At 40.7% G+C, this 14,060-nt stretch overlaps 1 protein-coding gene across 1 annotated transcript; it reads left to right on the plus strand.

The window, feature by feature from the left end:
* The first annotated feature begins 358 nt into the window (after positions 1-358).
* Positions 359-13,845, plus strand: MYL5 (myosin light chain 5). Its single transcript, XM_044443858.1, has 7 exons — positions 359-502; positions 7,788-7,895; positions 9,692-9,767; positions 10,678-10,782; positions 12,135-12,213; positions 12,847-12,895; positions 13,669-13,845. The coding sequence occupies exons 1-7, from the start codon at positions 359-361 to the stop codon at positions 13,765-13,767; spliced, it is 660 nt and encodes a 219-aa protein (XP_044299793.1). The 3' UTR covers positions 13,768-13,845.
* Positions 13,846-14,060: the final 215 nt, after the last annotated feature.

Raw genomic sequence — 14,060 nt, forward strand, 5'->3', positions numbered from 1 at the left:
CGCCTGTCTGAGATTTGAGTGCATCTGCACCTCAAAGGGAGGGCAGGAGTGGTGCAGAGATAGAAATAGAGAGTGGGTAGCAGTGCATTCCTTCCGGCTTAAAATTAAACTTGCAACTCTCGCAAGTTGCCCGTTTTCAGAGTAGTTATGGACGGCAGTGAGGCCGTTCTGCGCCCATACAGAATTATGGGCAATGGCTGTTTTCAGTTTTTATTGGAAAGAGAGAAATAAAAATCTAAGTATGATTACTTTCTGTCATATATTTATCTGTCCGTAAGTCCCATTTTGCTCACAATAAACACGTGTAAAATTCCAGTGATATTCTACATTTCTATCTCTAGGGAAGGAGGAGGCGGGAATGACGGGAGGTACACCGATATGCGCATGTGCGGGTCGAGGAGCGGCGGCTTGGCCTTGTGCGACGTCGGCAGGGCTGGTGCGGGCACGTGAGCCCGCTGGAGGGGCGAAGAGCGAGCAGCTCCCCGTCCCGCCCCTTGTTCTTGTGAGTCTGGAAGAGGGCCAGTTCTTCGTTTCTTGCACCAGTCATAGTGATACGAAGCTCATTCATGCATTCAAAACCTTATCACCCGCAGCAGTATTAATATTCCTTTGAAGCGGAACCTTCTATGGAAGCGTTTTGGGGTTTACATCTGAAGCGAAAATTGTGCGTTCTCACGATGGGGGTGTTGAACCTGTTGCAAGCCGGCCAATAATGTCTTCCAGGATACCTTATTCCCTACATACTGCTTTGAGCTGTGATAACAGCCTGTGCTTGCTTCTAAGCTTCCCCCGCTAAATAATCTTGTTTTGTTTTTTTCTTTTCTAAATCTTGGAGGGGCAGGCCTGAGCTCACTGCTGCCTCGTTTGTCAGTGGCCCCCATTTTGCCTACAAATCTGTTCAGTCTTCACCTAGAATTGGAGGGAGTTACATGATGTAATACAAGCTGATGGATATTTTCTTTATTCATTTGTCCCCATGAGAAAATTCCTGTTTTTCTTCGTGATTCATAGTTGTTTGTCACTTAAGTCATCACATTAGTTTCTAATTTAGAACTCCCTTAAAAATGGATTTTGGTCTTTGTGGATCTCTTCCATTTTGTGGCAAATTTTGACTATTTCTAAAACTACTGTTGCATATTTTTGTTGCAAGGCATTTCAACCTTCAAAATGTTACCCTATTGCTCATATTTCCTTTGTTCCAAGGATGGTAAAAAAAGACCAGTTCACATTTATTTATTTATTATTTTTAGGTACCATACCAGAATGGTATTAAAAAACAGCATTAAAATAGATGTTCATAATTACATCATATAATGATTACAACAATAAAAACAAAATAAGCATAATTACAGAGGGCCATTTTAAATCTCTAAAAGCCTCTAAAAATCTCTTGGCTGCCAGCCTACCCACCTCTTGTCCTCATATTAGCAGTCACACATCACAACTGCTTGACAACAATAAGATTAAATATAAATAAATTCAAACCATTAAATTCCTAAATACTACAAAAATTATTCAACTCAAAAATTCTTGAAAATAAAATACATAAATCATAAAAGTAGCTATTCCACACCATGCTGTAGAGTCTAAAGTATAAACGTAAAGCATTCTGACCATTAAAACATTGAGAAAATGAAAAGGTCTTGGCCTGGCACTGGAAAGTATAGCATGTCGGCGCCAGGCAGACCTCTGAGGAGCTGGTTCCATAACTCGAGTGCCACGGCAAAGAGAGCCCTCTGCCTGGTAGCCACCCTGCAAGCCATCCCAGAGGGATGGCTCCCAAAGGAAGACCTCCACTGTTGACCTTAGGGCTAGGGAAGATATATATGGGAAAAGGTGTTCCATCAGATGTGCAGGCCCTAAGCCATGTAGGGCTTTATATACCAACATAAGCACCTTAAAGCGGGCCCAGAACTCAGCCAGAAGCCAACCCTGTCCTTTAGAGGGTTGTGACCCCTGTCAAGGATAGGTGCAGGTATCCTCCATCTGGACTAAGGGCTCACCTACCAATAGGACATCCATCTTGTCTGGATTAAGTGTCATTTATTCACCCTGATCCACTCCATCATCCCACTCAGACACTGGTTCAATACTGTCACCACCTCACCTGGGTTAGGTGACAACAAGAGGTAGAGCTGAGTGTCATCAGCATACTGGTGACACTTCAGCCCAAACCTCCAGATGACCTCTCCCAGTACCACTTTCTGGAAATGGCTGGCCACGTAGGAGTTAACCAGTGCCCAGCAGTGCCCCCAACCCCCAGCTCGGCCAGCCTGTCCAGAAAGATACCTCGGTTGACAGTATTGAAAGCCGCCAAAAGGTCCAGGAGAATGAGCAGGGATGCACTCCCCCTGTCCTCTCAGCAAAGATAATCCCACTGGGTGACTGAGGCAGTTGCATTACCAAAACCAGCCGTGACACTGGCCTGCAATTGATCTAGATGGTTGCGTTTCCTCCAGAAGTGTCTGAAGCTGCTCCACCATCACCCACTCAAGCACCTTTCAGTTGTGTGACTTTCTTCTGGCCTTTTGTTTTCAAATTGGACATTTTATTTTTAAAACCTTCTTGCTCTTTAGAATGAACATTTAATTTTACTTTCATAATAATTGTTTTCAGTCTTTGGTGACTCTTATGCTTAATTTTTAACCCAGTATTTTGTTTTGCCCATAACTGCATCTGTACACACAAATCTCCCACCCAGACACACCCCAAGCTGGGATTTTATACTTCTGTGTTGCTGGAATTCTATTTCGTTAAGTCAAGGAATGTCAGAATCAGGTTCCTTTTACACAAATTTTACAGTTATCATGTTCTTGTGAGGGTACTTTTTGTTAGCTTTTAGATGAAAGGCTCCTAGGACTTCCAATCAGATGGCACTTTGTGGCAGTTCTGACTTTTCCCCCTTAACAGATTTTCTGCAGTACAAAACAAAGGCAGAATAAGGCAGCATGATTAAAGCTTTTGGAAACATCCTCAGTTTAGATATCAAGTAGGTATTAGAGGAGGAAACTAGTAAGAGAGAAGGAGGAAAATGCACTGTTGAAATACTTTTTAATGAAATATTCTGGTGAAATATTGACCAAGTTGTAAAGATGTACAATGGATTACATGTAGCCACGTGGTAAGCCAGTCTTCCCCACTGTCCTGCCAAGTGGTAAGAAGAAATGGTAGCGCACTTGAACCCTTGGGTAAAAATCTGGGGAAGCAAACAAAAGAATATAAGGGGGTCCTTCAGATCCACATGAGCTGGCATTCATCTCACTCAGCGGATGCAATGTTTCCCTTTAGTCTGACCAGTGATTTGAAAAATGCAGAAAACTGCTATTTTTATTTATTTACATACATACATACATATATCTATAATGGTGACCAGAATGATCGCTTTTCTCTTTTGTACTTCTGAAGAACCAGCACCAGGCCTGGAGTCCCTCAGGGCAGGTTTATTGTCATGCTCTATCACATCTCTACTGAATCTGGATGTTACGGTGCAGGGTACCCTTTAATAGCTGGTTGTGGGTTGTTATTTAAGTTCTTCCATAATCACTGATCTAATGCTTCTCCTAAATGGACTTCTCTTGTGAAACCTTGTTAAATTTGTGTGACTCCAGCTGTATTGGAAGAGTCAATAGAGTTAGCATGCTGGACCAGGGCTGGGGAAACAGTTCAAACCGACTATGGAATGTGCTTCCCAGAGAGGTCTGCCTGGTGCTGTCATTATATGTTTTTCAACGCCAGTCTAAGACCTTTTTATGTAATCAATATTTTAATAAGTTTTAATATCGAATTTTATTATTGTATTTTATTAATTGCAGCCAGAGTGGGTCGTCAATTTATTTATGCTGTTAGCCATCCAGAGATGTAAGCTGCCTTGAGCCCTTTGTAGGAAAAAGGCAGGATATAAATCAAAAAATAAATAAAATAAATAAATAATTGGACGGCATACAAATTTTATAAACAAACAAACAAACCTGCTCTTTCAGGAAGGTCACTGGGTAATCTTGGTCTGGTCACTTTCCCTCAGCTTAACTTACCTCACAGGGTTGTTGAAGGAATTAATGGGGCAAAGGAGACGCATGTACGCCATGACAAGTTTCTCAAAGCTTCTTCAGATACAATCAATATTTATTTTTCCGCAGAGAAAGCTCTGCAGTGGCACCCCAACTATGGAATGCACTCCCTAGAGAGGTCCACCTGGCACTGTCATTACATGCTTTTCGGCTCCAGGTCAAGCCCTTTTTATTTGACCAATATTTTAACATAAAGTAAATTCAATTGTACTAGATTTATTTATTTTAATTTTATGCTCAGTTGTGGAATAGTTAATGTGTTTTATTTAGGATTTGAAATAATGTTGTAAGCCATCCAGAGACAACAGTGATGGACAGCCTACAAATTTTCTAAATAAATAAATCCTGTAGAGATATAGTGAAATCATATAGAGATTAGTATTTATAAATCATATAGACATTTTGAGAATCCTGTGTGACCATGAAACTATTTTGGAATGGAATTGTAGGGAAAGGCTGGAGTTGCATTGATCACAGAGAAGCTGTGTTTCATGGACCATGAAAAAAGGTTTCAGAGGAGAGATCTGAGGTTCCGTGACAGAGAATACAAAGAGCGTGCTGTTTCAATGCACAGCAAGCCTTGTTTGTTCACTTATGAGTGAGGGCTTTTCTCAGAATAGCACATGGCAATTGCATATGCTTGGTGTCCTTTTTGAAAGCTGCAGCCAATAAGACAAGCATACTGTTTGGTAACTGATTTGTTGAGTAACTTGCAAAGTTAAAAGCTTCACAGAAACCTTCAGCACAAACCTTCAGCATAATGTCAACTATGTCTAAGAGAAAGTACAGGGATATTTCCTGAAGACATAAATGGGAACGCATGAGCCATCTAACTTGAATGCCCTATTTTAGGAGAGGATCCACTTATGACTCCATTCTGGAGAAGTTAATTTATGCTTAACTCCCAATAGAATAATAGCTCAGGAATCTGATAATAAAATTAAACAGCTGCTATAAGTAGTTGGCAGGATTCATAACTTTAAAACTTCTTGGCTGTATAGAAATTGTTAAAGTGATTAATTGTTATAATAATCTGTGTTATAAACCTTTCAGAAAGCTTAATCTTGTGACAATCCTACTAGGAACAATAGATAGTTGTAAATTATAACAATTATTCACCCCTATAGCTTTAAAAGTATTCAGGAACTATATAATGCAGGCATGTTAAGAGTTGTTTGAAATATTTCCTAAATTGGATCCTGAAGAGTAAGGGAATAGCAGATGCTAAAGATACACATGCAGCTTACCAAAGCCCAGAGAGAATATCATAAGACAGTATAATTAGTGAATATTATTAGCATGAGCAGCTGCAAGAAAGAGATATGAACGGCAAGAAGCAACTGCACAAGAATGTTAAAAGGGCAGAGTTAATGAATATTTCTAACATGGCACAGAACTTTAATTATCTGGTTTATGGTGCGACCCTGCTACTTTTGGAGTTAATGGATCATAGAAGCTATTATTAGATCATCAGATTCACCTTTTCTTTCTTAGTTTTTACAATGGGATACATTATTAACATCTGTAACTGACAATACTGTATTATGATTCCAAGTGTTCTAGCATAGATCTTACAAATCATGGTACAATATAATGTGTAAATCGTGCCTCAAAATCTGTAAACAGCTCCACAGATCTTTGTTGCCTACATAATATTGAATCCATGAGAAATGTCATATTTTCATTGTCTAGTATGTTTTTGATATGGCTGCTAAGTTTAGGAATCGTAAAATTTCTTGCATTGAATGATTCTAAATATGGGCAAAATCCTGTGAGAGTAAGACACTTTCAGTTCCATTGACCTCACTGGGAGAGAAATAAACATACACTTAATTTTCCTCTTGAAATCAGCAGAGTTTAACTTTGGCTGGTTGGTACTATAGCTTGTTACAGGAATTCTGTAAAGTCTATAAATATTACCATTCTTTTCTAAGAATTGTAATATTATAGAGAAAGGTTTGAGCAGTGCTTCCGTGCAGAGATATTCCTAACTGTCTCAGATTCATGTTTAATCCAAAGCAGTGCTCAGAAAAACAGATTGAGTTTTATTAAGTTCATTCAGGCCAGCCCCTTACTTAGTGCTCGAGCAGACAATTTTTCCTACAAAAGGAATTTCATGGTTTTGGGCTCAGATAGTCGCTCATTTTGGCAGTTGGGGAATCTGGGCACTGTAATAGCAAACAATTGGCTATATGTATAGCTGTTTGGGCTGGTGGTGGTGGAGACAAATTGAGGAGGAAAAGCATCCCCCATTGGATGTGTTACATTTTAGGCCACATTACTGTGCCAAATTATTTGATACCTCAGTTTAGCTTTGCAGGACACAGCATTTGCAATTAGTCATGAATTCTCCAGGAGCCCATTCCAGTTCTCATTTATGGGATGGAGCCAGGATCTGCTTTCTGTTCACGGAAGGGCTTCCCTGGTGGGAGGAGCTTCTGCACAATTTTCAGAGATCCAATCCTTCTGCTTCTCAGCATGCAGCTCACTCTATTCGGCAAGGTCCCTCTATCCTTTGCCCTGGTTCCATTGACATGACAGCCCAGCATCGTTTAACCCGCCTGGTGCAGCAGCCCTTGCCATTATGAATATGCAAGTCTTAGCCAGGGGCAGCCATGGCTTGCTGTGTCATCTGAACAAGGGCACTGGGGGTTTTTGAGGATCATGGGCTATGCAAGGGTTGTTACCCTCAAGTAACCTCCACTGCTTGTATTTGAACTATATGAAAATCTCTAGCCCGGGCGTGTGTATTCATAATGGCCCTTGGCACGCATTGCAGCTCGTGGGTAAATTAGCCCACATGGGGCCGTCATGTTGTGTGAACTAGTCCTCTGTGCACCATTTTATGGGGATGCTGTGGGAATGAGGGTGGGGAGTCTGCCCACACCAACCCAGTTACATGTGCCTAAATGAGAAGCCCAGAGGGAATTCACCCACGGTGGCTTCTGTTCTATACACTAATTAGTGTGTATAGAACTGTAACGTGCAATTTAACTGATGTTAGCCTAGAAGGTTATGATCTGATCTGATGCATGATTTATGTATTTTACACCCAAGCAGTTGCTTTATAATGTCTTCATTACAGTTCTTACAGTGTGATTCATAGATGGCTGTGTTCAAGTGCTACACACAAATTGATATCAGACCTTACAGCCGTATATACTTTAGCTTGTTGTGATTAAAGCAAATGCTATAGTAGATGATTTCAAGGATCAGTAACAGTTCAGCCACTAGGGAACGTAAGGTATCTTGTAGTTCTGACCATGTATGGAGTAGGTCTTGTGAGCTCAGGGTTCTTAAGACGTTTGAGATCTCCTTTGGGAAATGCCAGCTGTAAAGACAAAATCTTCCCTCTCGTATAAGAAGCACTTAGTGCAGAGACTTTCCCAGAGAAAGACAAGTGGAGTACCTTTCCAAGAAAGATGGTGAGTTCAGCTCGAGGTGGTTGTCATTTCTTGCTTGAGGACATGTTGAAGTTACCTGTGATAAAAATGAATTCCCTTCTAATGGTGCGACCTTGAGCATGTGCATTCAGAAGTAGGTCCCACCGGATCCAGTGGAGCTCCTGTGAGCTAAGTAGATGCAGGACTGCAGTCCTGCCGTATGCTTTAATTGGGAAGAAGGCCTGCATGCTGTTCGGGAGCTGTCACATTTACTACTGAATGTAGAGTGCAGGAAGCTGCATGGGCTGCCACTGAATGTGCATCATCCATCTTGCAGGCCAGCAGAAAAACCAAGAAGAAGGAAGGTGGTGCCAAGCGTGCTCAGAGGGCCTCCTCTAATGTTTTCTCCAACTTTGAACAGACCCAGATCCAAGAATTTAAGGAAGTAAGGCTGTCTGCCTCAAATAGATTGTGTGAAGGTCTTAAATTATAACTTGGGTGTGTTTTTTGTTGTCTGTAAGCCTGGCCTCATTTTATTTCCATGTCAGTGCCTTTTAAATGGAACTTTAGAAAGGGTGGCTGTTTATTGCAAAAATGTGTTGGTTGTAACCCCCTCGAAAATAGAGAGCTTCTCACAGTTTTATGTCTCAGTTGATGCCTGATGTCATATTCAGCAGTTCTTAGTTTGTAGGTGAATTTGGACTCAATGGGTCTTAAGACTACAGAAGGATGACTGGATGATGCCCATTATATCTTTGCACCTTGGTAAATCTGGATCTCTGAAAAATCCCCGAAGAGAAGCAAGCTAGTGTTCCAGTGGTGGGCCGTGTTTCAACCTAAAGTGATTTATGCTAGTGGTGTCACAATGTTCTTTGGATGGTTGGTCGCCTTTTTTTAGCAGTACAGTCCTTTGCATACTCAGAAGTCCCACTGTGATCAGTGGGTTACTCCCAGGAAGCCAGGGAGATGGACCAGGTAAAGACAGAGTGGGAGAAAGATGGAAATGTATTAATGGCAAAAGTGGGTCAGATGTTGCAACTTGGAGTCAAAGGTGTTTCCTAGATTTATTGTCTATGTGCGAGGCAGCCTTATCTCCCCCTAGTCAAAAGGAAGAGAAAAAACAACATTAAAGGTTACTGGTTATAGAATTTACCTTTGTTCAAATGTCACATGCTGTTGGTTTTTAAGTTGCTCTTAACATCACAATGCAAAATAACAAGAATAATATTTTAATTATGTGTTAAATGATGAGAAAACTATGTTGCAAAGGCATTCTAACCTGTGGACTACCTGAGATGTATGCAAACCTAAGATGGAAAGGACTGTTTTTAGGAGGCACATAAGCTAAGCCTTTGCTCCGCTCCAGAAACAAGCTCAACACCTGCATGTCCTTTGGGAGAGACAAATGTTCCATTTAAAAGTTTACATGCAGCTTAGCACGTGGCTGTGCAAATCCTTTTCTTCTACAAATCATTTGGGAAGAAAATCGGATTGCAGGATTCCGTGGCAGAAACTTACTAGTCCCTGATTTTTCTTTTCATGTTAGAGGAAAAAGAGGGCTCAGCCATCTAGTTGTTTGCCTAAATGAAGCACATTAAGATGTGTAGGTAATGACTTCAGCCTACTGGCAGTGCACATTAGTATCAATTTTATATCCCCTTAATGATAACAACATTCTTCACAATGTATTTTGGGAACTGCATGTCACTGCACCGTTACAAATTCTGGGTTAGATTCAGTAATTCCTAGTCCTTTCATTTCCTCGAAAGGGGGAATGTCTGTTTAACCAATTTTAGTTCATAGTTTGGATATGCCCCTTTGCTGCTTGTCCATGTAACAAAGCTAAGGGTATATCTGTCCTGCAAATGAGCTGATTTAATAATCATCCTCACCCCATAGAACATTTTGGAACTACATTTGCAGTGGGATCCCGAGCAGCTAGGAATTTGACCAAATTAACAGTATCCTCACAAAGCTACAATTCCCACAGTGCTTTGGGGAACGCCATGCCACTTAAATGAATAAACAACCAGACAATTTTATTAAGCACTAAATGTGAGTTGGCAATTCTGAGCTTCTACGTAGTTTAAGATCACATATTCACTCTTCAAAATACTGAAGTGCAGAAAGATCTTACAGTGAAATGAATAGGGTTTAGATGCAAATAAATGTGGTTGGGATATAAATATTCTTGTGATTAGCAGGATCTGTCTCATTTGCCTATAATGTACTACTTTATAGGCATTCACACTGATTGATCAGAACAGAGATGGCTTCATTGATAAAGAAGACTTAAAAGATACCTATGCATCTTTAGGTAAGTATTGTGAAATTATATCATATCTCATATTTTAAACCTAGTTAGTTATTTTCTAAGATTTTACTCTGCCTTTCAAGATAGAAATCATTCCAAGATGGCTTACAAAATGTTTTTTTTTTTTTTAATTTTAAAAATCACACTAAAGGCCACAATCTTTTTACCCCCCTGCCCTTGAAGTGCAGAAACCTCTAAACTCTTACATGCATGAGAAATGGCAGCAATATACATCTGGCTATTTAGATAAAAGTGCTGCCGGGAGAGGAAGCCTGGGGAACCAAAGGAATCATTGTAAGCCTTCAGTCCCAGCCCTCTTCCCTTCCTGCCCTCCAGCATACCTCCAAGGGACATTTGAAACCTCTGCACCAGTCGCAGAGGGTCATATTAGGGGCTTCGCCTTTGGAGTCCCTGAAGGATCTTGGCGTGGGGACTCTGAACAATCCTATGGCCCCACAGACAACACTGGGAAGCCAAAGGATTGTGCCCAAACTGTATCAACATTCAACACATCATCAAGATCTTTTCCACAGAACAGGTGCTGGTAGATACGTTTTTCCTCTGAATGTAATTTATATTGTTTCATTATGTATTGTCTGCCAGTTCATTTCCTAGTATCCTATTAATTTAATGAGCAGGCAAGATTGGTGTCTGAAGTTCAAATTCAGTTCCTCCCCCTGCTTGATGTCAATGGTTTGCACTCCCTACATTCTTCTACATTGCATAAAATTTCAAAGAAAGTGAGAAATAAGTGGGAAAGTTTTGAATAATATGTAATTATTTTTTTGCTAGCACTTGGAAGTAAAGGTTAGAGGTAAGGTCTGTCTACTGCCAGGTATACTGTAGATCTGTAAATTGCTATCTGCTTGTACTGAGAATGTGATGAATAATTAATTTTCCATTTGATTTTTAGGTAAAACAAATGTGAAAGATGATGAATTAGAATCAATGCTTAAAGAAGCCACTGGACCTATTAATTTTACAATGTTTCTGAATCTATTTGGGGAGAAGTTAAGTGGTAAGTTTAAAAGTAACTTGTAAAACTGAGCTTTCCAGAAATCTAGCGTGAGGTTCTCTGCTTCTCTCAGCCCTGTTTGTAGAGAGCTGATCGACGCCATTGCAGATGAGTTGTTTCTGCTGTGGCAGTATAAATTATACTGCACAGAAATTAAAACCACAGTAAAAGGGCAAAGTTGAGAGTAGGCTTGAAGATTGTCATTGTGATTGCTGATGTTAACTGATCTAATCCACATATCCTGGCCTGATAAGCAGAAAGAGAACGATCTATCCATCCATAGCTGAAGGTAGCCAGATTGATCACATCAGATGTTGTTGTCATCTTCTTGGGGCTTTCCTGGTAACATTATGGTAATCTGGAAACAAACCCAGCTTTTGTGATCTGAAGCACTCCTACTTGTAGTAAATCCCACTGACATCTGGGTAAATGTGCTATAGACTTATTTCAAAATCATAAGTATTTTAAACTGTTTAAGTGAAAAAATCTGAATACTGAGACACTGTAAAGGTCCTCCGGGAGCCCTCAGTGAAGGAAATTAGGAGGGTGGTTACTCGGAGGAGGGCTTTCTCAGCGGTGGCGCCTAAGTTATGGAATGCGCTCCCCAGAGAGGTCCGCCTGGCGCCGTCGTTGTTTTTCGGCGCCAGGCGAAGACCTTTTTATTTAAGCAGCATTTTAAATGTTAATATCATTGAATTTTATTTGGCCAGGGCGGCTTATTTTATTCCAATGTATATATTTTAATTGTTATGGTTTTAATTTATTGTGTATTTTATTATGTTGTGAGCTGCCCCGAGGCTACGGCAAGGGGCGGCATAGAAATGTTTTAATTAATGAATAGATAGATAGATAGATAGATAGATAGAGGCAAATAGATTTATTTGTGCCCAGTGCAGTGCTTAGAGTGTTAGACAAGGGACCTGGGAGATCCAAATTCTAGTCATGAAGCTCACTAGGTAGCTCTGGGCCAGTCACTCCCTCTAAGCCTAATCCACCTTACAGGATTTTTGCGTGGAAAAAATGGGTGTGGGAGGAAAGCTGCCTTCCTTGCTGGAGGCAGAAAGTGGGGCTATAAATGCAAAATAACCATCGTCATCTTTTGGGAAGATGCATTTGATGAAGTGGGTGGTGGTCCATAAAGTGTATGCTGTGATGAACCCGGGGAGGTCTCATCCTCTCAAGTCCATACTGCTCAGAAGCTCCATCCAAGAGCCTCTGCAACCGAGTGCTGACAACCAGAGCAATCGTTGCAAGTGCTGACAGGGCATCTCGAATGTCTGATTTCAATTATGGTTCCCTATCTCACAAGTAACATTACCAACCTAGCTTCTGTTGCATCCCATTATTTTCTGTAGGCACAGACACAGAAGAAACTATACTAAATGCATTCAAAATGTTTGACCCAGAAGGAAAAGGAAACATTAACAAGGATTAGTAAGTATTAACCACCGCAACAGAAACTGTTGACAGTGGCTGCTGAAGCCACAGACCTGGCAGCAGATCTTTGGCCAGGCAGACCTTGGTCTTTAAATGTGAGTTTTCCCCAATCACATGTAGAACAGTTTGCAATTTAAACTGCAAGGCAGACTACAGGCAAGAGATCACAACCCTTTCACCTGCTCACCCCTTCCCACCGCAGTCCATTGTCCAGTCACTCTGTGCCCAGGAAAGCTTTGATGCAGGAGGCGAGCCACTTGGGACCAAAGGGGCTGGAAAGGTTCAGCGTTCACCATCTCTTTGCTATTTGGAGTTCCTTCCCATGTCTCAATGGTAAAACCTCTGACCTGCACCAAACAGCTATTTGTTCCCATGCCAGCACTGCCCCTCTACCTACCCACACAAATTAAAGTCCCTGGAGAAGCAGCATTGGTGCATGTCACATATGCTGAAGAAACTCTGTAGTGTTGCCTATGCTGCAAGTGGTAATCCCTATAAGCAGAGGACACGGCCAAGCACTGAAGTTATTTTTATACAAAATGCTCTGGGGCTTTACACTCTCATGCTTGTATTGATTGGACTGTTACAAAATCTGATGCCAAGTCTTTTTTCTTTGCCTTTTTGCTACAGCATGAAACGTTTAATGATGTCACAAGGCGACAAATTTAACACTGAAGAGGTTTGTATTCTTTATTCTCCAAAGTCCCTAATCCTCTTAACCCACAACCCCTGTAAGACATTCCAGATCACGAGAACATATGGAGCTCCCTTATATTGAACCAGATCATCGGACCGTCTACCCTGTTATTGAGTTCCACCAGCAACAGCTTTTCAAGGCTTCAAGCAGAGGTCTTCCTCCACTATTGCCTGAGATTCATTTACCAGAAGATGCCAGGCAGTGAATCTGGGATTGTCTGGGTGCAAAGCACATGCTTTATCACTGACTTACGCTCTTCTTTGATACCGGGGGACAGGTCCACCTACCATTTAATGTGTAATCTAATACAAAGAAAATGTGCATGGCCTGTTATGGACTTAAATTTTTTGTAAATAATCAAATAGGCACTTAGTAGCTACACTAAATTTTTGGCACTTGCAGAAACAAATTCTTTGAAAGTGGGAATTCATGGGAAGGTATCCTACCATTATTTCTATTCAAACTGCTTTACTTCTGGAAAGGTCTACAGATCATAATTAAATACCTTCAAGAAAAATGCAGAAGGGGATCTAGTGTTGGCATTTTTGGTTTTGCCTTCCTTCTTGAGCAAAAGAAATGTTGATTATATTTGTGCTTTGAGCTAGACTCATCCTTGGTTCTTATTAAATAAGCTGCAAAGTGATTGCCAAGTTTGAAGACCACAGAAACACAGTGCAAAACCTTCTGCCCTGTCCTGCCCAGCTTTATTTTCTGAACTTTTCCATTAAACATGTTTTTTTCCTTCTGATGTACAGATAGATCAGATGTTCCAGTGTTCTCCAATTGACTCAGCAGGAAACCTGGATTACAAGGCTCTCTGCTATACCATCACACATGGTGATGAAAAAGAATGAACACCACAGACGTTTGGAAACTGCATCAACATCTCTCTGTGCAATAAGAATAAAACAAATGATTACTTGCTTTCTCCATCATTGTAGACAATGTGTATTTTATTTTGACTGCAGGAAACTAGTATAAACAAAGTTACTGGGAATAAGGGATCATTACATTTAAAGAAAATACATTTTGAATGTTTAATGACTGAAACATGTCAAGCAAGAAACAGGTATGTCACACCTCCAGAAATATCTAGGTTTGCTGGATGGATCACCCTATTGCTTTTCAAGGATGCTTTGAAACAGCC

This window comes from Varanus komodoensis, unplaced genomic scaffold (genome assembly GCF_004798865.1).
Source record: "Varanus komodoensis strain SLA01 unplaced genomic scaffold, ASM479886v1 scaffold43, whole genome shotgun sequence".
Classification (NCBI taxonomy): domain Eukaryota; kingdom Metazoa; phylum Chordata; class Lepidosauria; order Squamata; family Varanidae; genus Varanus; species Varanus komodoensis.

What these genes read in the sequence shown, in the direction of transcription:
- MYL5 (XM_044443858.1), top strand. Translation starts at nt 359, where the DNA reads ATGACGGGAGGTACACCGATATGCGCATGTGCGGGTCGAGGAGCGGCG. An exon ending in CCGTCCCGCCCCTTGTTCTT is followed by an intron (nt 503 to 7,787) that starts GTGAGTCTGGAA and finishes TCCATCTTGCAG; the next exon opens with GCCAGCAGAAAAACCAAGAA. An exon ending in ACAAATTTAACACTGAAGAG is followed by an intron (nt 12,896 to 13,668) that starts GTTTGTATTCTT and finishes TCTGATGTACAG; the next exon opens with ATAGATCAGATGTTCCAGTG.